The sequence below is a fragment of the Narcine bancroftii genome, chromosome 13 (assembly GCF_036971445.1).
Source record: "Narcine bancroftii isolate sNarBan1 chromosome 13, sNarBan1.hap1, whole genome shotgun sequence".
Lineage (NCBI taxonomy): Eukaryota > Metazoa > Chordata > Chondrichthyes > Torpediniformes > Narcinidae > Narcine > Narcine bancroftii.
Genome location: NC_091481.1, coordinates 10,120,367 through 10,146,608, shown reverse-complemented (window position 1 = coordinate 10,146,608; position 26,242 = coordinate 10,120,367). Strand labels below are relative to the sequence as shown.

Genomic DNA, 26,242 nt, shown 5'->3' with positions numbered 1-26,242 from the left:
AATTAAATAAACAATGCCTGGAAACAACTGAGAAGTCAACTGGTGGCTAATTGAAAACTCTGTGGCCGAAAGCCCAATGCACCAAATCCTGTCCATGAATCAGCTCTGTGCTCATTGGTCAACATTAGTTGCTTATCCTACAAAGCTCATTTTTAATGCTCCCTTGTGTTTTCACATCTCCCCATGGCTTTTTTCCTTCCTTTTTCTATAACTTCCTCTAGCTAGGCAAGATCACTGCTCTGCTTCAGTAATTGCCTCCTGTGCATTCCTCAGTCATTGGCACTGTGCTTTCAGTTGCCTGAGGAACAAGCTCTCAAATCACTTCCACATAGCACTGTCACTCCTTGATCTTCTAAAACTTACCTTGAAATCTTTGATTAAACTTTTGTTTATCTGCCCTATTATCTCCAAATGCATTTCTGTGTTTCTGTGTCAAATATATTTAATAGACGGTTTAAATTTTTAAATTTCAGCATACAGCACAGTAACAGGGCTTTTCAGGTCCATGAGACCGTGTGGCCCAATTACACCCAATTGACCTACCATCCCGGTAGTTATGAAAGGTGGGGAGAAACTGGAGCACCCAGAAGAAACCCACGCAGACACGGGGAGAACATACAAGCTCCTTACAAATAGTTCTGTAATTGAATCCCAGTCGCTGACACTGTAACAGCATTGGGCTAACTGCTCGGCTATATACACACACACATATTAATACACACACACACACACACACACACACACACACACACACACACACACACACACCGTGAAAGGGAGATGAATCTTCTTGTAGGGTCAACAGCCATCTAGCAACCACATGCCGTGAAGCATGGAAAGGGCATATTTTGCAACGAAGCTTGGTCTGGCCATTCACTGCAACAGAACTTCCCCCAGTTGTCTTGGACCTCACCATATTGCTGGATCTGGGAGGGTGGGTCTGGACCTGTGCAACCCCTATTCACCTCAATCCATTCACACACTCGCTGTTCCTTTCTGAAGAGTGGGGTATCCTCATATCAAACCCCACAAACTGACTGAAAGGAACCATCATTATCCTGAGATGTAGAGCCAGAAGAATATTTCCGTGCCTCACAGCATGTGTTTGCTAGAAGGCTGTTGACCCTACAAGAGGGTTCATCTGCTCTTTGATGCTGTGTGTGTTATATATATATATATATATATATATATATATATGTATGTGCGTGTTTATATATAGATTATATAGATACACACACACACACACACACATTGGAATATTGGAGAATGGATGACTTTTAACAACATTTATTTCATTTGTTGTGAAATCAAGTAGTACTCAGGTAAAATGCAATAGGAGAAGTTCCTTTTACTTTGCCCAATTTGATATTTAAACTCTATGCTTGAATACTTTTTTTAAAGTACTGGTTAGTTTTGTTTTTGTGAAATTATAGTCATATGAGTGACTGGTTAGATCAAAAGATGAGTTTGGATGAAGTGCTTTCAGTCTCATCCTTCACAACCCATTGTGGCACAATTGAGATGTTTCTAAAACCAATCATTACCTCAAAATTCTTCCAGCTCATGAAGATTCTCTGCCAAAAACAGAAAATGCCTGGAGCCCAATTTAAATTGGTTGTTCGGAACACCAAGACCTGACTTTAATCCATTTGAATTTGTATAATTTTAAGATTTATTGGAGGCTTGCCTTCTCTGTCTCATCTCATCATGGCAAGAACTTGCATTTATGGAGCTTTTTCAACATAATAAAAAAGTACTTTTATTTTGTTAACATACACAATTGAACAGTGCATCTCGACAAATTTTAGTGCAGGTGGCAAAAGGCGTGGCCTCAGTTCTATGGTTGAGCTTAACATCATTATAAATTGATTCTATTTCCAAATCACAGCAAAACACACTGAAATGCTGGAGGGACTAGCCAGTCTCCAGCATTTCTGATGTGTTTTCACTACAATCACTGCACCTGCAGACTTTTGTGATTCATTCCAAATCACAGCCAGCACGTTTTCAATATTTCACAACTTGTTTTTGTGACCAAATCTTCTACTTCTCCACAATCTCATAGTTCAAAGAGTAATGTAAGAGTTAGCTTTATAAGAGTTCACATAAACCTCAAAGCTTTTTGACATCAATCTGTACAGTGAAGCTGGAGGGGGAAAAACAATAACTTCTTTAAGGGATTGTGGAAATGAAATATCAAAGTTATAGGTGCTGAAATATCTGAAGGAAAATGTCAAATGCAAAATACAGTCTTGTGTCAGCTATGTCAGAGAGAGGATTAGGGGCTCAAATTTACTGTATGGATTTTGTCTAAGTTTCATGCTTACTCTGTGACAAGACTCAGTAAGACATTTAGCAAGTTCAAAGCACTGATTCGTTTTCTTAGACAGGGTTATTAGAGGTTATGGGACAAAAGAATAAAGATGCAATTGTAGTACAGATCAGCCAATAGTGAATTCAATTGCTGTGCAGATCAGCCAATAGCTAATTCAATTGCAGTGCAGATCAGCCAATAGCTAATTCAATTACAGTGCAGATCAGCCAATAGCTAATTCAATTACAGTGCAGATCAGCCAATAGTGAATTCAATTGCAGTGCAGATCAGCCAATAGCGAATTCAATTGCAGTGCAGATCAGCCAATAGCTAATTCAATTGATGTACAGATCAGCCAATAGCGAATTCAATTGCAGAAGAGGCTCAAAAGGTCGGAATGCGCTTCTGTTCAAAGTTCCAATTACTCTGGATCAGGTATTGGAAAAAGTAATGTTAACATTAAATATAGCAAAATTTAAAAAAAAAACATTAAATAGGTAAAAAGGAAAATTTTGCATACTTTACAAAGGAATGGCCATGTTGGCTAATTCTATCCAAGAGCAGGACAAGAGGTCAAATATTTAACCAAACCTACCTATTAGATAAATGAACTCCTCAATGAAGAACACATTAGTGTGGAAACTATTACGTTGAACCCATGGGTTTCTGCCTGATAAATCATTCATTATTTTTCCTTTATCTATGGTTTCACAAGTAAGCTGAGTATAGTTAAAATATATTAATTTGTCATTCAATTTATATTGTTTACAATCATAATGCAACTGAATGAAATGCTCATATTAACACTCAAGGCTACGACTTAAAACAATATTTATTTATTTATATATACATATGTACTGTATATGTATTACTTGTCTATATGTGTGTCATCCTTGGTTGTGTGTTTGCATGATTTTGCACTAAGGATCGGAGGACACTGTTCCACTGGGTTGTACTTGTATAATAAACTTGAATATGAACATTATCTGCTACAAAATAAACTGTGGAATTGATTTTGCTATGGGGTATATTATATATATATATGTCTTTAAAAGCAATAGATTGTGGGGGTTTAGTGTAGGTCACAAACAGACAGTACCATTTCACAGTCTGTATCAGAGTTGTTAGTTGTTAACAGAGTTGAGGAAGTTATGGATCATAAGTTATGGAAACAGAATCTTGTGAGGGTAACCTTAAAGAAACCTGTGTGCTTGTCTAACTCAGCAATTTTGGAAAATCTGAAGGAAAAGTTAGGCCATCTTAAATCACATGAACAGAAGCAGTTACTTCTGAAATATGCAAATTTGTTTCCTAATGTGCCAAAAAAGATGTCAATAATTTGTCATGATTTGAATGTGGGAGAAGCAAAACCCATATAGAATAAACATTCATAAGATTAAAATCAAGGATCAGGAGGTGGAATATATGTTGAAAAATGGTATTATTAGACCTTCAAACTCAGATTCTCCTTATATTCTGGTATCTAAAACAGATGGAATTGTTAGGTTCTGTACAGATTTCAGGAAGGTTAATTCAGTAACTAAAATGGATGCTTATCCTATTCCTAGAATTGATGATTATATTGATAAAATTTGGAAAGCTAAATTTCTTACTAAAATGGATTTGTTGAAGGGTTACTGGTGTGTGCCTCTAACTGAGAGAGGAAGGATTATTTCTGCATTTGTGACATCATCTGGTTTATACAAATATAATGTGTTACCTTTGGGACGAAAAATGCCTCTGCAAAGGATGATAAATTCAGTAATCCAAGGTTTGACACATATAGATGCTTATATTGATGACTTGGTCACAAAAAGTGACACATGGGAAGAACATCTGAGGGAATTGTTCAAATTGTTTGCAAGATTATCCAAAGCAAACTTAACTGTCAATTAAGCTAAAAGTGAATTTGGACATGCTACTGTGACATACTTAGGTCATGTAATTGGTCATGGCAAAGTTGCACCTATTCAAACTAGGGTGAATGCAATTTCTGAATGTCCTATTCTCAATGGCAAGAAAGTGATGAGAAGGTTTTTAGGAATGGTCAGATATTATAGGAAATTTTGCTGAAGTTGCTTTTCCTTTAACCAATATTTTGAAGAGAGGGGAGAAATTTGTGTGGACAAAAGTTTGTCAGAGATCTTTAGAAATTTTAAAGGAGATACTATGTCATTACCCTGTTTTAAAATCTCCTAATTTTGACAGACCATTGTCTTTAACAGTGGATGCCAGGGAAGGGGAAGCAGGTGCAGTTTTGTTACAAAAACATGATGAAATTGACCATCCAGTTGTCCACTTTTCAAAAATACAATGTTCATCAAAGGAACTATTCCACTACCCTCATTTTTATTTCTCTAATCCCACATCCCCATTAATTCCCTGTTGGTTTTTTTTTTACTACTTTGCTATTCTAAAGGGTAATTTTTTTCAAGTTCAAGTTTGTTTATTTATCATCTGCTTGCACAAGTCCAACGCGATGAAACAGCTTTCTCCAGTCCTCAGTGCAAATCATGCAAACTCATATCCAGGCAAATAATAAAATAAAAACACGACGCTGGAGAAATTTAGCAGGTCAAACAGTGTACTTTTCTAGCAAAGATAAAGATACATAACCAACGTTTCGGGTTGAGCCTTAATTGAACCCAGATACTAGGAAATGTAAAGCAGAACCATTAATTGCTGCTCCACTGCATTGCTCTTGAGTATGCTTCATTTTCTGTTCTGAGGCTAACTGTTACTGCTGGGGAAACTCCTAGTAGTTCCAGAATACCATTCATGAATGGCCATTTATCCAGTACAGTGAATGCTGAGTGAAACCACAATGCTGGAGAAACTCAGCAGGTCAAACAGTGGACTTTATATAGATAGGCGCTCAAACAAAATGGTGGTGGTGGGGGGGGGGGGGGAGGAGCACAGTCCTACAAGCAGGAGGTAATAGGTGGATAAGGGAGGGAGAGCACACAAAAAAGTTTGGGGGGGAGGGTGGGGTGGCTCTGTGAAAGGATGAAGCAGTGAATGCTGGGAGCTATTTGATGTATAAGATAAGGGGCACCAACCCTCAAAACAACTTGCATATAAAGTGGTGGCATGTTTTACGATATTTCCAAATAACAGAGAACGATATAGAGATATTAGAAGTTAAATGGGTTAAAAGGTGACAAAGAAAAAGAGTTAAAAGTTTACCAATCCAGTTCTCACCCACCCACTCCTACACTTTCCAGCAGCAGCGTTTAAAGCATTAAACAAAAATTTTCATTGATATAGAGCCTTTCAAGGCCTCTGCATGGATTAAAAATAAAACAGTTTCAGAACATAACACTTCATGGCTGCAATCCCAGAGAATGTAATATTCTCATAATGTTGCTTTGGGGAATTACCTGAAGTTGAAAGAGAGTCACATTTCCATAACAGAGTAATTTAACGCAGTCTATACTTCAGCTAGGAATTCCTCATGTCCATCTAGTATACCTGAAGAAGAACCGTGTTTCATTTCTCAGCCATTGGATTCCTCACAAATGAAATGCAAGTACACATCATTCAAGTATATCACTTTCTAAGTGTTAAATTATCTTTGCAGTAGAGTGTAATGTGAGATGTTGGTGCAAGATGCAACTTCAGCAGATGTCTGATTGCACTGCACATGGAGGTATTTGATATGATTACCCATTATGTGTTGAGCAGTTACTCTTGGATCTCCATCTGTCAACCTACTTGGTTATGATATGCCAAATAATTAAAATTAAATTTTTATGCATTTTTAAACTTCGTTCACCCTCATCCAAAGCAGGTGCTCTTATCTCTGATATTTTATTACATTGCTCAAGGATTTCCAAACTATTTTACATCTAAATATTATCGTGCTCTTAGGCAGCAAGTCATAGCATCCATTTTATACACAGCAGGATTCTATAAATGTTGAGCTGAAGGGTCGCTCTCATGTTCTATGACTCATGACTGGTTGATGACTACAAATTGGTTTTATACCCACCTGGATATTACTTTTCATTGAGTTTAATAGAGAAGAAAAGCAAGGAAGGAGTAAAACCCAAGTTACATCTTATCCTGTTAGCTTCTTTTATGCTATAAGTAAAAACCCAATGGCGGAGAACTCAGCAGGTCAAACAGTGTACCTTTTATATAGCAAAGAAAGATACAGAACCAACGTTTTGGGCTTGAGCCCTTCATCAAAGCAAGATGGTGATGTATTTATCTTTGCTGTATAGAGTACACTGTTTGACCAGCTGAGTTTCTTCACCATTGTGTTTTTACTTCAACTATGATGTCTGCAGACATTTCTGCTTTATTAGTTTCTTTATGCTATCCACAGAGAAACTAAGTATTATGTTTTATGTTGAGAGCCTTTCTCACCTCCTGGCACAAGCAAGGTGTGCAGAAAAACTTACTAAGTAAAATCTTCTTACATATGGGAGAAAAAAGTCACAGAACACTTAGAGGTTGTGACAAACTATCAATCATCCATATGGAGTGGATAAGGTTTTTAACAATCTTGTTGAACGGTTATTCCTGATTCTTAGAGCCACGAGCTAGCAGCTGATGTGGCCGCACAGGGTGAAGATGGGGAGGGAGGGATACGGTATCATAGAGGATCATACAAGTTATGTTGCAACCATATTTGAATAATCACCATTTAAATAACTATGGCATGTGCATTGTACATCTTCAGAAGAGTCTGGAATAATTTAATAGCATTGAACTTGTGATATCATAGAGACTGGGGCACCACAGGGCTGCTTTCTTAGCCCCCTGCTCTACTCACTTTACACCTACAACTGTGGCTTGGTATAACAATAACACAACCCACCAATTTGCCGATGATATCACGGTATTAGGTTGTATAGAAAAAGGCGATGAAAACTTAATTAAATAGAGCACCAACATCAACCTTGCACTTAATATCAGCAAAACCTAGGAGCTGATTCCTGACTTGAGGAAGTGAAAGTCAGAGGTATATGATTCAGTGATCATTGGGGGATCAGAGGTGGAGAGGGAGAGCAAATTTAAGTTCTTTGGAGTCACTATCTCAGAGGATCTTTCCTGGACCCAACACTCTAATGGCATCATGAAGAAAGCACATCAGTGCCTCTACTTCCTCAGGAGTTCGCAGAGTTTGGTATGACATTGGAAACCTGCAAATTTCTAGAGATGTGCAGTGGAAAGTGTGCTGTATAAAGCCCTCCAAAAGTAGTGGACATAGCCCAGGACACCACAGACAAAACCCTTGCCACCATTGAGAACATCTACAGGAAACGCTGCTGTCAGAGAGCAGCAGCAACCACCCAGAACATACTCTGTCCTCGCTGCTACCATCAGGAAAGAGTCAGGAGCCACAAGACTCGCACCACCAGGTTCAGGAACAGCTCCTTCCCCTCCACCGTTAGACTCCACGACAACAAACTCAATCATAATCCCTTTTCCACTTGCACCTTGACCCAGGAATAAATGGGGAATTAATCGGGACAGCGTTCAGTGGAAAAGAAAACAATTGACACTCTAGTGATAAATGATGTCGAATCATGCCAGGGATTGATGGCCTCACCCCTACTCATATCCCCGGCATCACCTGATGCCAACGTGCTGATTAAACCAGTGGAAAAAGGACAGCAGAAAGTCACCTGTTTCTGGTTGAAGGTAGACTCTCCTATCCCTGGGGATGAGTTGTGTTCAGTGGAAAAGCAGTCAGGGCCCAGTGGAAACAGCATAAATGGCTTCCTATCCTGGAATACTGCACGGCTAATTAACTGGGATGCTCGTGGAAAAAAAGCTATAGATTCATTTAGGGACTCTTACTTTTGCACTTCATTGATTTTTTTTATTATTCTCTCTGTATTGCACAATTTGTTGACATTTCTTTATTTGTTTACATGTGTATGTTATGTACAGTTTTTTTTGCATTACCAATAAGAGATAATTCTGCCTGGCCTGCAGGAAAAGAATCTCAGGGTTGTATGTGATGTCGTATATGTACTCTGACAATAAATCTGAAGATACAACACAGAAACAGGTTATTTGGCCTTTGAATCCACACCGACCATCAACCATGCCTTTATACTGATCCGATGTTATGTTTCTGTTCTCCCTTCAATTCATCAATTTTGTCAACTCCATGCAAATTCTCTGGAGCAATTTACAGAAGCCAATGAACCTACCCATCCACATGTTTTGAAATGTGAGAGAAAAGCAAAGCACCTCGAGGAAAACAACACAGTCATAGGGAAAATATGCAAAGTCTACACAGTCAGAACCGGTGGTCAGAATTGAACCAGGATCTCTGACTCTGTGAGCCAGCGGTTGTACAACTGCACCGTTGTTTCACCCTTTTAAGTGTGCAACCAAACTCCATCCCTCAGATTGGATGTTAAGGTGTTATTTTTATGCCTGACAAACAGGGAACGAGCCATCAAGTTTCTAGTCTGATATCTTGATGGTGGAGTTCCGTTCCAATCCAAGTCCCATGCTAATTATACTCTTTTGAAGATCTCATTGGCTCTTGCCCCTTCTAATTCTTACATTCTCATTTTTCAGAAATTAAAAAAAAATCTTTTTAACCTCTTTCTTACCTGTATAAGTTTCACTGTTTCCTCAAATGGTAGAGTCCATATAAACAATTTCCAGAGAGCTTTTTAAACACCTGTTTCAAACCCAAGGCAGATACTTGGGGGCCCCATCAAGTCACATGTTTAACACCTGCCTTCATCAATACTGCCTTACCTAAAGGGAACGTCATGGCATAAAACACACACACACTAGATGTTTTAACTGTCTCCTATGCTGGTATACGTCCCTATTTTTTTCCACATAGATCTTTCTGTGGCTCTGTCTTGGTTTGTCAGTCAGTATGTCTGTTAGCTGCCTGTCCTTGTATTTTTTCTCCTGTACATTTCTCCTTAGATTATTTCTCTATAGCATGTTGGCCTCATCAGCAACAATGATGAGTTGCTCTACAGAAAAGAGGTGGAAAATTTCATGAAATTGTGCGAGGGGCTCAACATGGACAAGTCAAAGGAAATGATTGTGGACTTCAGGAGGACCAAAAATGACCACCATCCACTACACATCAATAACTCGTTAGTAGAGAGTGGACAGCCCCAAGTTCCTTGGACTTCACTTAACTGGTGACCTATTGTGGACACACAACATCTCCTCACTTGTCAGGAAAGCACAACAATGACTGCACTTCCTGAGAAGACTGAAGTGAGCAAAGCTACCATCTGCCATTATATCAACCTTCTATAGAAGCTCTATCAAGGGTGTCCTGTCTTGCTTCTCTGGTTGCTGCAGAGAAATGAATCAGAGATCAATTCACAGGACAAGAAGAGTGGCAAAGAGCATCACTGGAATCCCCATTCCGACCCCAATGAGATGATCTACTGGGATCATTTTCTGAAAAGGGAATGCAAAATCATGGAGGACCCCTTCCACCCTGCACACATCATCTTTCAGCTGCTCCTGTCAGGAAAGAGATACAGGAATATCAGAACCAACACCACCAGGTTGAGGAATGCTAAATGACCAAAGGAACTGCTCACACTAACTATCCGAGACTATAATGTCCCTGAAACAAAATTTATTTATTTATTTATTTGTATAGATGAAATATTTGTCCTCCCTATGTATTGTATTTGTGTTGTATGTTTGCATGTTTTGCATTGAGGACTGATAATCACTTGTCGGGTTGTAATTGTGTAACAGATGACAATAAACTTGACTTGAAATCACAATATTCCCACCTCACTTTTTTACTCAAGGTTTTTTTTTCCTGCAGTATTTTCCTACCCTCCACTCGACATGCATCAAAGCTCTCCAATGTCTACAGTGCCCTCTTCAATCAGCAATAATAGAAACCAAACGAAAAATGCAAGTATGCCAGATCAAAAATAACAGAGAAAAATGCTTGAAATATTCAGCATTTCAGGCACCCTCTCTGGAGAGAAAAGTTGGCAGTTGATGATCTTTCTCAGAAACTGTCCAGTTATTTGAAATACTGTAAATGGAAGACCATCAAGGTTGCAATGTGCCAAGTTAGAAGAGTAGATGTACCTCAAACGTAGTTACCTCATTGAAATCGTATATCAGAGCAGAGGAGAAGCATGAGAAAAATGTGGGATGGATACTTTGTTACAGACACCTGGAAGCTCCAGGGTATCCTTACAGACTGAGCGGAGGATTTATGTGCTCCTAAACCTCTGTTCAACACAGTTTATTTTTGTCTAAGTCTTTATCAATAATGTTATGCAAAACACACACATTATCCATTGTCTCCAAGTCCACGTGTTAAAGATCACAAATTATTAAACCTGAAGATACTTTGACATTTTGCCTTTTTTCAAAAAACCTTCATTGCACATAGTTAATCGAATTGTAATAGGTAAATACCAGTAGTAATAGTCCAGGTATGCACATTGGCAGACCTTTGCAAAAATTCCTCATTGGAAAGCAGGCAAAATAAATAATACGATGTGTTTCTTCATTAAGCCTCTGAAGAACCATTTGGTGAAATAACCCTTTGAATATGCTTCAAACATCAATAAGTTTATGGCTGATATTTCATCTTTGGCCTCAATTCCACTTCTTGCCTATTTCCCATGATCTTTCATTCCCCCATTGTCTTAAAATCTAGCCATCATAGCCCTGAATATCCATTGGAAAATGAGACATTTGTTTCCAAAGTGCAGAAAATTTATATGAGGGATCTTCTTCAACTCACTTCATTGTCGCTGCAGTGGCATGACAGCCTAGATGTTGTATTTCAGTCAAGATGTGGCATGTCAGTCTAGATTTTGTATGCACATCCTTGGAGTAGAATTTGAATGCACATTTTTAATTATAAGATTAAGAAATTAGTCAAGTTCATTCTTATTTCAAATTTGATATATTCCTATATAGACAATCTGAAATTAGTAAGGGAGGAGTAAATGACACAGAGGCTTTCACAACGTCAGACGATCCAAAGAACATTACAGGCAATAAATTGGGGGCAGCATGGTTAGTACGATGCTGTTACAGTTCCAGTGACTAGAGTTTGAACCTGGTGATGTGTGTAGGGAGTTTGTATGTTTTCCCCTCTGTCTGCGTGGATTTCATCCTGGTGTGCTAGTTGCTTCCCACCCTTCAAAACATATGGGGGCTGAAGGTAAATTGGGGGATTTTGGCAGCATGGGCTCATGGGCCAGAATGGCTGGTTACCATGCTGTTTATCTAAACAAAAATAGCCTTTCAAGTTACTGTTGCAATAAAGAAATGTGGCTGCCAATTTCCACAGAGCAGGATCACACAAACAGTAGAGAGAATAACCAGGTGATCTGCTTCTTGTGATGTGAATTGAGAGGAGGAACTGGTCCAAACACAGTTGAGACGTCTCTTCAAACAGTGATGTGGAATCTTTTATGTAGATGTGAGAGGGAAGCTATGCTTTAAGATTAATGAATTATTCAAAAGATAGCACACTAATCCACAACTTTCTAACTCAGCTACAAAGTGCTCTTGAACCTCCCCAAATGACCCATTCTTAAACAAAGTAGGTAGTATCAGAGCTGATGCATTTTGCAACGGTTTCTGTCTAAAAGGGTTCACACAGGACGCTGACACTGCAATGCTACAGGTCCTGCCTCCTTTTGCTCCAGGAATGCTGGCTTGCTTATGTAAAAGATTTCTTGGTTCAGTGTGAACGGCTCAAACTGCCTTTAAAGACGGGTCAATCACATACCACTTAAGTGGATTTTCTGTGTAAAAAGCCAGAATCACTAAAAGATTTGTATGCATAACTGAAATAAAAACAGAAAATGCTTTAAGATTTTCATTATTATGTGCTATTGAAATGCTTTTTTCTTGCATTAATTGCATCTGTGAATATTTATTTTTATATCCTTGTATATTTATTTTCTCTTACTCTGTCTCATGGCATATTGTCATAATTTAATTTATACTATTGCTTCATCTTGTTTATCTGTTTAGCAGCAGCAAGAAAGAACTTCGGTTCATCTATACATTATATTTATGGATATGTCAGTAAGCTTTCATCTCATCATCATGTCATCTCAAGTGTAATTGTAAAGAGGAGGTGAGACAGGTCAAGAGGTATTAATTACACTGGACAATACTTCCTGAACACTTTTGGGTATATTTTATGATCACGAAAATCACCTTAAAATTTTCCTATTGTGTACCTTTTTTTCATTATAACCTATTTTTGTGATTTCCTGTCATACTTTAAGTCTACTTCAAACATACAAACCATGAAGAGCAGCATGACATTGAAAATTCATTTTCTGCATTCGTACTTGGACGAATTCCCTACGAGGTGCAGTCAGTGATGAATACGGTGAAAGGTTTCACCAGGAAAAAATGGTATCAGGGCAACTGGAATCCAATAATGCTGGCCCACCACTGTTGGACACTGACGCGAGAAGTATCAAATACTGAGTACAAACAAAAATTAGTCCCTGAGATGAAGTATAGACTTGAAACAATGCATTTCCTCCACTATCTCACTCTACCAGCAAGCTCAGAATTTGTAATGTGAACTGTGTCCAATGCCAAAGAACTGAGCTCAGAAATTGGATTTGTGATAGTACAAGATATCAATATCAGAAACAATTTTCCATATTACAGTTGCGTGGTGCGTAGGTCAGGGAGGGTTGGACAATGTACCAGAGTACGGGTCAAAATTGCCAGTGATAGCTTAGGTGTTCAATCCTAATTACTGAACGCGAACTAATTGCAGTCTGCTTGTGGACTACTGAAAATAACTGAAATTAACTCAGAACATCTGGATCATTAGTGGGGAAATGAAGTTCCTAACAATTTAAATCTGATCAAGATGTGCAAATGCACATGCTATAGAGAAATGTATCATGTTAATTACTGATCATTTACAGAGAGGAGGCTGGAAGACTCATAAAGTCTCAACATGGACAAGAAATAGGAGATGATTGTAGACTTCAGCAGGACGACCTCTCTGTATTACACATCAGTGAAGAGAGTGGAGACCACAAAGTTCCTTGATGAGACTATAAAAGGAAACCTATCCTGGACCCAAAATATCTTCTCATTACTTAGATAGGTGTGGCACCACCTATACTTGCTAAGGAAGGCAAGGGTTCCAGTTCCCATCTTGACAACCTTTTGTAGCAGCACCATTGAGAATGTCTTGATGGCTACATCATCGTGTGGAACAGTAGCTGCAAAATATCGGACCAGATGTCAATACAGAGGATCATCAAAACGGCTAAGAATATCACCTCAGTCTCCCTTTCCTCTAATGCTGACATTTACCAGGAGTGTTGCTTAAATATACCTCTATGAATTATAGAGAACCATTTCCATCTAGCACATAGTATCTTTGACCCACTACCATCAGAAAGGAGGCACAGGGGCATCAAAATCAGGTATGACTGCTGGGAAATAACTTTTTGCCGTAGACTGAGAGATTGATGAACCAAATCCTGTAACCAAGTCAATCATCCTAAAATATTACATACATATTTATTTTAAATTATGTCTTTATGTATATACATGATTATTGTGCATTGTTTGTGTACTGTGGTCTGGAGAAATTCTGTCCTGTCGTACATGTGCAGTCAGATGATAATAATTATTTTATAACTATTGGTATAATAAATGCAATCAGTTAGAGCTAAACAATATTGCAATATTTGCATCTGTAATGCTGCCTCAAAACGACAAATTTCATGAAATGTTCATGACGAGAAATTCCAATTCTAATAAACTTGAACTTCATCATAAATTGGCCTTTAGGTCAGTGACTGGGTTGACAACCATTTCAGCAAATAAAAACCCAAGAAAGATAAATGTCTTTAGTCTTTTCATACACTATATAAAATAAATGGATAAACCTGGAATCATTTCTGTTGGCTGTCATGAACTGTTCACTCTCACTGACCTGTAATGACTACCAGGTTTCCACTCGGCACTCTGCCATCTCCCAGATGTTCTGAGTTTGGTGCAGTCATTTTGAGTAGTCCAGAGTAATTACCCAAATTTAGTAATTAATGGTATAATAAATGCAATCGGTTAGGGCTAAACAATGTAAAATGTATTGTAAAAGTGTCATTATAGATATCATGAGTATGGGGATCAAACAGCAAAATGTTATTGAACTAGCTGGCTCTTGTACAACAAAAACACAAGTAAAACACAACAAGTCTGCAGACATGTGATTGTAGTAAAAACAGAGATACTGGAAGAACTCCTTGAGGAAGGGCTCAGACCCGAAATGTCAGTAACTTTACCTCCTATGGGCACTACAAGGCTGGCTGAGTTCCTTCGCATCTCCATGTTTTAACAAAAACATGAATACCAGTACAAATGGCCCATTCTTGTGCCTGTAGCAGTGTGCAATTCAAGACACATTGTGCAGTAAAAAAAAATCTTTCCCAGGAGTTGTAAATAATGAAATTCCTTAAGAATGTTGCAAGTCTTCAAATATCTCACAGACCTTTGAAAGGGAAATGAATGGATAAAGGAAATGCCTTCTGTGTGCTGATCTATTACAAATCCCTTCACCTCGTTGTTGACAAACTAGTGAGGCAGACAAGTTCGATGGCCAGTATTAAAAAGTGAGAAAAAAAGACATCCAGACAATCAGAAATTAAAAAGAGATGCTGGAAATACTCCACAGGTCTACCAGCAATGGTGGAGATAAATTTAGGGTTGAAATTAAATCCTAAAACGTGCATGGTGTGTCTGTCTCTGCAGATGCTAAGTAATTCCAACCTTTCTGTTATAACTTCTCCTTGATGTGATCCTTGGTATGGGCAAGATGGCAGACATAGGTTAGATGGGCTTTGGATCTGGGAACTCACGCAGCTTGTTCCATCTCCAATGTTTTTAACTTTGGAGCTTGAGGTCTGAAACCAGTGAGCACATCAGGGATTAAAGTGTGCACTGGATATAATAAATGGAGCTCTGAATGTTGTGGGTAAGTTCTTTAAATGCCCAACTACTTTTCTTTAAGTGGTTAATAATAGGACCACCAAAATTTCTTATGTTATTAAGGAAAGATATACCTTCTGGCTGTACGTGAATACTGCAGTGCACAATTGTGGTCAGTAGTGTAACGATCATTGCCTGAAGTCCTCCCATCCTCTGTCGCTTCATGATAAAGTTCTGATCCAAACTTGGAAGATTTCCTTGGTCTTAATCATCAGCTGAAATCAGCAGGAGAAAAACAGAAGCTCAGAAGATCACAATGTATAAAGCTGTGGTTCTCAACATTTTTTTTCCACTCACATACCACCTGAAGTAATCACTTACTAATCACAGAGCACCTAGGCATAAGATGCTACTCTAGAAAATGCAACAGTAACTGTAGTTAGACTGCATTTGGAGTACTGTGTCCATTTCTGTCTCCGCACCAGTCAGTGAATCCCATGTCCGAGGAAGAAATAATTTAAATTGAGAGCTATATTTTTCCAACCAGTGTGGATATTGATACTTGCTGCATACAAGAGTAAAATGACAAAAAAAAATACAATTAATGGTAACATTTAATGAGAATGTAAAGAAAATAATTGAGCGCTGCTAAAGATAAATAAGGAACAATTGCAGCTTATGCACAAAACATACCAGGACAAGATTCCCATAGATTATGCAGCATGTATTTCCACACAGAGTTTATTGGGAAGCCAAAAAAGATGACCATGTCTTTTTTAAAAATATTTTATTTTGATTTTCAAAGACTCACACAAATCCAAACAAAGAATACAATCTCTCTCAACAATGGACTTAACATACAGAGTCTGTTTTTTCCCCTACCCCTCTCCCCTTCCCAATACCACAAAGTTTATACAAATTAAACAAACACAAAAAAAACCAATTATTGGTAAATTAAGAAAATTAAGAAAAACCCAAAGTAACCTGAAATAAAAAAGATAAGGAACAAAATACAAGAGCACATCATCTGCGCCACAACCCTCTTAATTTATCTCAATCATTCCACTCTTTCTTTGGCTTGGCTTCGCGGACGAAGATTTATGGAGGGGGTAAAAAGTCCACGTCAGCTGCAGGCTCGTTTGTGGCTGACAAGTCCGATGCGGGACAGGCAGACACGATTGCAGCGGTTGCAGGGGAAAATTGGTTGGTTGGGGTTGGGTGTTGGGTTTTTCCTCCTTTGCCTTTTGTCAGTGAGGTGGAATCATTCCACTACTGGCATGGATTATTGCCTTTCTTTCATTCAGAAAGGGTATATTTATATCTGTGCACCAATGTGTTGCAGATAGGGTTGCCATACCCCAACAAATGTGTCATATTAAGAAGGAATTCTTAAATTATATGATTTTTTTTTCCCAGGGGAATACAACTCTGCATTTCCATATTTCATCATGTAATATTTAATTGGGAGTCAGACTTCCAAGTGACCGCTATACATTTCCTGGCTACCGCCAAGGCGACCTTCTCAAACTGAATTTGGTACTTGGACAGTTTAAAACACACGTCCTTAATGTTTCCCAGAAGGTACAAGTCCGGATCCTGTGTAAAATCTACCTTTGTAATTTTTTTCAGGATGTCCTCCAGGTCCTCCCAGAAGGATCTCACCTTTATACACAGCCAGGTTGAATGGATAAAGGTTCCAATCTCCACACCAAAATCTCAGCAGCCCAAAATTCATAAAATTCATTTCTGAAATTTCTACTTTGGATTTATGTAATTTTGTGATGTGTGGTACAGTTTATGCAAGAAATTATATTGCACCTACCTGTACTTGGCATTAATGACTGCTGTCATGCTGTCCCGACACAGGCCTGACCAGCACTGCTCATGGATTGTTTGCCCAGGTCTGACTCTCACCTTTCCTTGCCCTATCTAATCCCAGCTTCAAGTCCTCACTTTGGAATAGGAGATACATCATAGAAATAAACTTGCATGTATTCCCCTTTCAAATTAGAATATATATGGCAGTACACACATGTTCATAACACCCCTCGATGCACCTGATCCCCTTCCGGCACCAGATGTCCAGTTTCTTATTATCCAGAGTCATTGGTATTAATTTGTTCTGGGACAAAGGCATTTTAGGAGATAACCCCACCTTTAGCCTGATACATTGATTTATTTTTTTTCCATGTCTATATTACATTTTAATATGAAGTTTTCTGTTTCCCTTGATATCAATTTAGTGTCCCACTCTTCTGCTATCTTTTCTCCTATCGTGTGCAGTCCAATTTGTGACCAGGAGGGGGCACCATCTCCCTCATAGAGGGGGGTAATTTCAGAACTTCCAGTTCATAACCCCAAGTCAAGAACTTCCTGACACATTCATTGAATGTCTTAAAAAAGCTTTGAGGCAATGGGATGGGCAAGGACTGAAATAAATATTGCAGTATTAGCATCACTTTCATTTTAACACAATTAATCCTTCTCATCAAAGTTATGGGTAGGGTTCTCCATTTACCAAGGTCCTCCTCAATCTTCCAGAGCACAGGGAGATAAATATCCCCAACTATTTAATGCCCTCTTGTGGCCATTTAAATTGGCTCTCTTGTTGATATTCTATTGACCTCCCCCCCACCCCCCCTTTGTCAAGGGAATGATTTCACTTTTGACCAGCTTTACCTTATATCCTGAGGTCTTACCATAATCCTCTTGTGTGGATGTCATCCTGGCCAATGACCCACCCTCCCCTCCCCCACCAGATCTGCCAAATATATTAGCTCATCATCAGCAAATAAATTCTTTTTGTGCTCCTCCTGGCCCTCTCTGAACCTCTTTATATGTGGATCCTGCTGAATGGCTTCTGCCAGCATTTCAATAGCCAATATAAACAGTGCTCGGCACAGCAGGCAACCCTGCCTACTGGACCTGCCCAGTGGCAACACTGGGGATATTTGCCCATTCATTATAATTTTGGCTTGAGGCTTTATGATATAGCATCTTTATCCAAATCTCTCCAATACTTTAAATAAAAAAAACCCATTGCAGTCTGTCAAAGGGCTTTCTGCGTTCAGGGATATGGCCACATCCAGGTTCACACCAGACTGTACCAGATGCACTATATTAAGTAATCTGCATATGTAATCTGTTTATTGTCTTTTTTTTTAAAAAAAAATCCCACTTGCTCTGGGTTTTAGTAAATATTGAGCCAACCTGTTGACCAATGACTTTGCTATAATTTTATAAGGTATATTCAATAATGAAATTGGCCTATAGGAAATGAGATTCAATGGGTTCCTGTCACCACCTGACCAACCCAACCCCTTTTTAACTTTGTGTTCTTGATTTGTGAGATGGGTCTCCTGTAGAAATACTATATCCGCTCGTATTAATTATTTATTTAACTTTGGCATTCACATTTTTAAACAATAAAACATTCCCATCTATATTCTTATCCTTTACAATATAAACAACTAATCATTCCATTAATTCCCCTTTTCCCCCATTTATATTATTCTCAATAGGATGACTTTTACATACCCATTGCCTCCCCAGCGTCCATTAAGAAAATTCTCCCCTCGCGACTTTAAATTTTTTAAGTTGGTGGGTGAAGGAAGGTGAACTCTGTCATTGTTTGCCTTATTTTTTTATTACTTCTTTCCTGAGACTTAATAGCGGCACACTAATGTCCAGATGGAGGAGGATTTTCTTTCTTCCATATTCTGCCGGAACCCACCCACCCCCACCACTTTCCTTCTCTGATGCCCGTCAAATTCACTCTCTGTCCTAGTAGCGAAGGCATTTGACCAGGACAGATTAGTGTTGTTGATCTGGATCTGGGCGGGGGTGGGGGGTTGTGAGAGACCGCTGGGCCCTTTCAATTTCCAGTTTTCCCACAATTTTGTCCGTCTCCAGCACTTCTGGTATCCACTTTTTTTGAAGAATTCCACCAAATCTCTTCCCTCCACACCCTACTTCACCCCCACTATCTGAATGTTATTTCTCCTATATAGTTCTCTAGGGAGTCCATCTTTTCCCACATCCTCTCCCTTTCCTTCACCCACATATCCATTTCACTTTCCCTCTTTCCAGTCTTTCCTCCACTCCCTAAATTCTTTCTTCTGTTTCTGTCACCCTTTCAGTTAAATTGCCCAATCATTCTTTAATTAGAGTCTGGCCCATCACCAATATTTTTAATCTGGCTCACTGCCTCCTTTTTTTCCTATCATTTGTCCATCTCCTTTGTCCATATTCTTCCTCCACTTCCCAATGTCATGTCTCCCAACTGCACATCCTTCCCTCCATGCCCGACACCTCCCTTGCCACGCTGCTCCCTCTGCCTGCCAGGCCCGAGACCTCGAGCTCCCGATGCTGCTTCGATTGAGGCCTCCTCCTGACCCCCGGATGAAATGACCTTACCAGGTAGGTGTTTCGTCTTCCTGGTTGTCTGTGGCATCTCTTCTGCAGCCACCGCTACGTCCATGTTGGGTTGCTCCCGCCGTATGCTAACCCCTTCACCACTTGTGCCTGACGGTGCTCCTGCTGCCCCATTCATGCAACAGCCACGCCAAGGCTGCCTTCGCTCACCCTCTCCTCTAGTTGGGCAGCCCAATGATCCGTTCCTGCCACCACCATTGCCACCAGCTTCTGGATAGGCCCGAGGTTCACCTCACCATCCTGACCATGAGGTGAGCCTTTTACATTTCTTGCTTTTTCTATTCCTTCTGAGTTTGTTGTTTCCAGCTTGTTGCCCATTCTTCTTTAACTTTTTCTTGTTTCGATTGGTGGGGAGTGGGGGGGGGGGGGGTTAATCTTCTCTTTCTTTTATCTTGCGAGCTCTAAATTTCTCTTTCTGTCTTCCCATTACCATCTTGGATCTCAAGATGACCACTTCCAAACACAGTGGGAAATGAATCAGTGATGGTAATTGAACTGAAGTTGGACATAGGGATAAGAATTAGATTGGATATCTTTGTAAGAGTGTATGCAACGGGCAGAATTTCAGAAATTGTGGAACAAGATAGAAAAAGAAAATCTGGTCAACTAGCTGCCTTGATTCAGATGATGCATGACCTTAATATTAGACATGGCGTGATGTTCTTTCATGTGTTTAATTGTCAGAAAATTTGACGCAAAGGTATAAGATTTTAAGGAAGCATCTTAAAATATGGAAGGTATGGAGAATGCAGCACAAAGTAGAAGTCCAAAAATCCGGATGCCAGAAATTCAGACCACCCAGGAATCCAGACTTTTTAAAAATGCAAACATTTAAAATTTAGCGAGTTTTTGTGTGTAATTTTCCCTTGCAACCGCTGCAACCATGTCTGCCAGTCCCGCATCGGACTTGTCAGCCACAACGAGCCTGCAGCTGACGTGGACTTTACCCCTCCGTAAATCTTCGTCCGCGAAGCCAAGCCAAAGAAGAATGCATGCGTAAGCACCACAGACCCACAGTGGAAACAAGCATCCACTTTATTTTTCTTTAAAACTGCTTGTTTTGATCAAAGAAGCATACTATATTTGCTATTGAACAAACAATAAAAATTCACCTGTTTAATTCTTCTTTATTCCTCCTTAAATTTGAATTTTAAACGTACTGCCCAAGAATCTGGAAAATCCAAACCAACCTGATCTCCAAGCAGATCAAATTTCTGGACTTCTCTGTAGTTTAGGGAGTGAACTCTAGAGCTTAGAACCTTAGCATCTGAAGACATGACACCATTAGTGGGACAGTTAAAATCCAGGAGGTGCAAGATTGCAGAATTAGTGGAGTGCAATGATCTCAGAAGATTGTGGGACTGGAGAGACCATGAGGCCATGGAGGGACTGGAAGAGAACTTAAAATAAAGATGCTGCTGCTCCAAGAGCCCATGTGAATCAGCATGAATGGGAATGGTAAGTGAATGGACCATTATAATATAGGTGGCAAGAGTTTTGAATGATGTTAGGCTTATGTAAGGAGGATGGGAGAAAATGATTGGCATAGTCACCTCGAGATTACGAAGATTGAATGAGACATTTAGCAGCAGATGAGTTGAGCCTGTTTCACTATGTTGAATGGCTTCTTCTTTTTGTTCCTTGATCTAATCTTTAAATATGCTCTCAATAAACATTCCATGCAGAAACAATGACACATCCCTATCCTTCTTTTTATCCGTGATCTATCACCTGCAGCCAGGTGATGATCCTTTATTTTTTAAAAAAGGAAAAAGTAAAAACTAGAAATTTGCCAGCCGACGTCCAAATTTACCGAGAATGGGCCAGGTAGCTTTCAGAAAAACCTCAACACTAAAGCTGTTTTTAATTAAATGAGTCTGCACTTTGAATAAGGAAAATGGAACCAAATGTGTCAAGAAGCAGAAATAGCAAGAGAACATTTTTATGAATCCCAGGCCTTGGAAAAAATAGAGAACAGGTGAAAGGAAATAACTGACCATTTTCAACTGATACCTTCTCTAAAAGGCAGAGACAGAGATAGCTGGTTAGTATTTCCAGTGGTGTCAATCCACCAGAGCTGGAAAGGTGCACCAGGAATTCTTTCCAGGGAACTTGAAATACATTAAAATGGCCCACTAGTGGGATTATTGGCTGCCTATCACTGCACAGAGACTTGCCTGAATCTTTTTCTGATAGTAGCCAATGGAAGAGTAAAGGATAAGATGAATGTAACATTGTAGAGAAAACACAGAAATGTTGGAGGAGCTCAGCAGGTCTGGTAGCCTCCATAGAAGGTAAAGATTCAAGGATCCTTTTATTGTTGTGTAATAATACATTAAAATGTATTATTATATATCTTAACTTTTGTCTGTCGTATGGCAAACAAAGGGTCACTATGAGTATTGCAACAGGAAAAAAAAAAGCAAAAGGGAGTCCCTTATATAAAATATATAACCAATGTTTTAGGCCTGAGCCTTTCTTCAAGGTATGAGTAAAAAGTTGGCAGAGGCCTGAATTAAAATGCTGGGGAGAAGGAAAGAAAGGAGGGATAGGAGCACTGACCAACAGACAAAAGGTAATAATTGGACATGGATAGGACAGGAGAGGAAAGGTGAGATGATGGGGGGAGGGGGTGGTTCTGTGAATGCGGATGTGGAGGAAAGGAAAGAGAGGAAAGGAAAGAGAGAGAGGGACAGAGATGAAGGAAAGGAGAAATTGGGATAGATGGATGATTGGCAGGCAATGGAGCTCAGAGAAGTTGATGCTAATGCATCAATGTTGGAAAGTGTCCAGATGGAATATAAGCTGTTGTTCCTCCAATTTATTGTAGATCTCAGTCTGACAGTGCTCGAGACTAATGACAGATATGTCAGCAATGGAATGGAGTGGAGAATTAAAGTGGGTTGCCACTGGGAGATCCCCACTATTGTGACAGACAGAGCTAAGGTGCTTAACAAAATGATCTTTCAGTCTGTATCCAATTTCTCCAATGTAGAGGAGACCACAACGGGAGCACCAGATGCAGTAGATGACCCCTGTAGATTCTCAAGTGAAGTGGTAATTCACTTGGCAGGACTGTTTGGGGCCCCGAATGGTGGAGGGAAGAGGTGTGGGCACAAGTGTAGCACTAACTGCAGTCACAGGGTTAGGTGCCAAGGAAGCGATTGGTGGGAAGGGAAAAGTAGACGAGGAAGTCAGGAAGGGAGTGGTCCTTGCAAAAGGCAGAGAGTGTAGGAGAGGGGAAGAAGTTTTTGGTGCTAGGATCACATAGTATCACATGGTAGAGGATGATATGTTGGATGCAGAGACTGTTGGGATAAAGGTAAGGACAAGGGTAATCCTGCCTTTGTTGCGTGTGAGGACAGAGCTGGCTGGGGCAGATATGCAGGTAATGGAGGATATGCAGGTGAGTGCCGAGTTGATGGTAGTGAAGGGGAAGAAATGTGTTTTGAAGAAGGACGTTCTTTGATGATCTGGCATAGAAAACCTTGTTCTGGGAGCAGATGCAACAGAGACAGAGGAATAGCGAGAAAGGAATGGAATCCTTGTGGGGGACAAGGAGTGGAGATGTTGTCAAGGTAGCTGTGGGATTTGGTGAGTTTGAGTTTCACCAGCATTTCTGTGTTTTCACTACAATCACAGCGACTGCAAACGTTCACTTTGATAGCATTGTAGATGCAAGTTCTAACAAGTATCCTGTGCTGTTCATTTAAAGCTGTCTTCCTGTTTGTCCAAGTTCTCACTTCTTGTTACTACATTTTCAGTAATCCTTCAAAATGTTATTCCAACTATTGTAGTCACTGCCATTGTAATTTTACATTAATTAGTCACAGTGTACACAGACTAAGCTGTTTATTCTAACACAGGCTGAATAAGGATTATTGTGAATATTTATCCATCTTATATATTTATTGCCTCTTAATTGTATTCAGTTAGTTTACCATCATAGTCTTTCTTTATGAGTATTTGCCTGTTGCAGCAAATATGAATTTCAGTGCATATGTAGATTGTATAATTCTGTAAATGACAATAAATTCATTATCATTGAATGTGTCTTACACACAAGGTAATATCATGGCTGGAGTGTGTGTCTCATGCACACAATGAACACTGCGAATCAAACTCAGACTGCAATGCACGGTAAGCACAGGTGGATTCTGTATCCAACATACAGGGTAATCAGATGCAAAGGTGTGTGGTTGAGAACAGATCTAATACATTTTAATTTTTTAAAAAATTTGGACAGACAGCAATGGAACAGGCCCTTGCCCAATCTGCCCAATTACAGTCAATTAACTTAGAGGTCCTGTATGTTTTTGAAGGGTGGGAGGAAACTGGAGCACCCAGAGGAAACTCACACAGACATGGAGAGAATGTATAAACTCCTTACAGTCGAAGTCGGGTTCGAACCCGAGATGCTGGCGCTGTAACAGCATTGTGCTAACTGTTATACTAACCATGCTGCCATTAGTAATAACTTGAAATAGGATAGGTTTGACATGCCATAAACTACTGGCAGCAAGAGAGATTGCTACTCCAGAACAATCCACCTCCTCTCTTGTGAAAATCCAGCCAAGGATCAACTAGTTATATGAGGAATGTGGGAACTGCACCATAAGTATATGAAAATGAAGTTCCAACCTGGTGAAGCTTTAACACAGGTCTTGATGCCTACAATCAGCCTGCAATAGACAGAGCTAAGCAATCCCACAAGACAGCTCCATGGTTTTAAGTTGGGAATGAAGATGGACAAGTAAACAGCTGCAGAAGTTGTCTGCAGGAACATTCCCATCTTCAAGAATAGCGTGATTAGTATTAAATGTCAAACGTAAAGCTGAAGTAAATGCAACTTTGTTCATCCAGAGTGTCATAGGACATTACAGCACAGTACAGGCCCTTTGGCCTTTAATGTTGTGCCAACCTCTATATTCCTACCAAAAAAACCCTTCCTACCTCATAACCCTAATGTTTCCAAGTGGATAATCCATCTCAACTTTTTCCCTAAGGTCCCAACCAGTACAGAAGCCACTCTTCATCCAATTCCATTCACTCCAGATGACGCCAAGAAATGGCTTAGGACACTGGATACAATAACGACAAAGGGAACATCCAACATTCCAGCTGTAACACTAAAGATTTACTCTCTGGAATTGTCACATTTGCATGATTAACCAACTAAAAACATGCAAGTTGTCAGTGCAAGTTACCAAGAGACTTGTTATTCCCTCACCATTGTAAATGATCAGGCATTTAGAGCAAAGTGAGAAGAGACTCAACTCCTAACAAAAGGTCAATTCCTGCCAGTTCTGCAAAATTGTCAATGTTGCGATTGATACATTTCTGCGGCAAACTTGGAAATAGCAGGCTGGTAATAATGGGCATCCACCTCCTCGCCTGTCTTGTTACTGGTGCTGATGAAGAGGGTTGATTTAGTTTCACTACTCCATCAGCTCTTGTATCACTGAGAATTCACGAACCAACATTTGATCTGCACAATCTTAGCCTTTCTAAATGCAGGGCAGATTCCAAAAGTCTTTTGGATACAGCAGGCAAGCAGGGCAATTTGGCTTACCCTGAAAAAAATCTTTTGGCCTACAGCTTGAATGCAAATAACACCTCATCCAACAGTACCAGCCATGGCTCACTTAGGTTCCTAATTCTGAATCGACAAGATCAGAGTCAAGAGAAGCAAGCATACAAATGAGGCTGATGCATGCAGTACTGAGAGAGGAGGCATCTGTTGGATGAGACTTCAAAGCGAGCCATGTGCTTTGTCAGGTAGATGTAAAAAGTTGTAAAGAACATTAAAGAAGAGCAGGTAAATCATCCTATCGTTCAAGGCAATATATGTTTCTTCAATCTACACCATTAATATAAATGATCACAAATCACCTACTGCATTTCCCACATATAACCTGTAACTACATTGTCGTATACAAAGAGAATCGTAGAATACTACAAAACTTTTGTCATGGCACTTGTAGTTAGGAATCAAAAAGGAACTACTTGGCCTTATTTTACTTATCAGTATGTATTCTGTGGTTAATTGTTTTTCTAATACACATTGATGTATTTTATCAATGTAATGAGTGCATCTGCCTCTTCCATCCTTTCAGGGCATGGGTTGCAGACTCCCATGCCTTTTATAATAATGGGGCTGATATTTAAAGCGTGATAGGTGTATTGTAACCTTGAATTGGTTTTATAAAATGAAAAGGCAAGATATAATAAAATGCATTCTGTAGCTGTGAGTTCTACTTAAATTTCACCAACCTGTTAACTATTTCTCTCTCCATGCATACTGATCGACTTGCAGAGTATATCCAGCACTTTTTTAATGAAAGCAAGCATATAGTTGATTCAGTAGTTCTAAACTGTAGTGACAATTTGTTTGTGGTAAGGTCACACAATGACCAGGCATTCTGATGCTGGTTGAAATCTTCATTGGAGTTGGAGTAGAGATTTTGTCTTTCTACCCAAGAGCATTCTCTCAGAGGTGAGAGTGCTACCACAAAGAAAAGATTAAAGAAAGGAGAGCAGAAAGTATGTTTCGAGGGCTATGGGCCAAATACACGCAAA

At 39.5% G+C, this 26,242-nt stretch overlaps 2 protein-coding genes across 2 annotated transcripts in view; one reads left to right on the top strand and one right to left on the bottom strand.

The window, feature by feature from the left end:
- mest (mesoderm specific transcript) overlaps window positions 1-16,971 on the top strand; it is a 366,224-nt gene extending 349,253 nt beyond the window's left edge. Inside the window, exon 22 of the transcript XR_011347788.1 lies at window positions 16,859-16,971. The gene's annotated coding sequence lies outside the window, so the exon portion shown is untranslated. The remainder of the gene's footprint in view (window positions 1-16,858) is intronic.
- col7a1l (collagen type VII alpha 1-like) overlaps window positions 1-26,242 on the bottom strand; it is a 208,364-nt gene that overhangs the window by 149,890 nt on the left and 32,232 nt on the right. Inside the window, exon 6 of the mRNA XM_069907699.1 lies at window positions 15,364-15,504. Coding sequence (XP_069763800.1) covers window positions 15,364-15,454 — 91 coding nt within the window. The 5' untranslated portion in view covers window positions 15,455-15,504. The remainder of the gene's footprint in view (window positions 1-15,363; window positions 15,505-26,242) is intronic.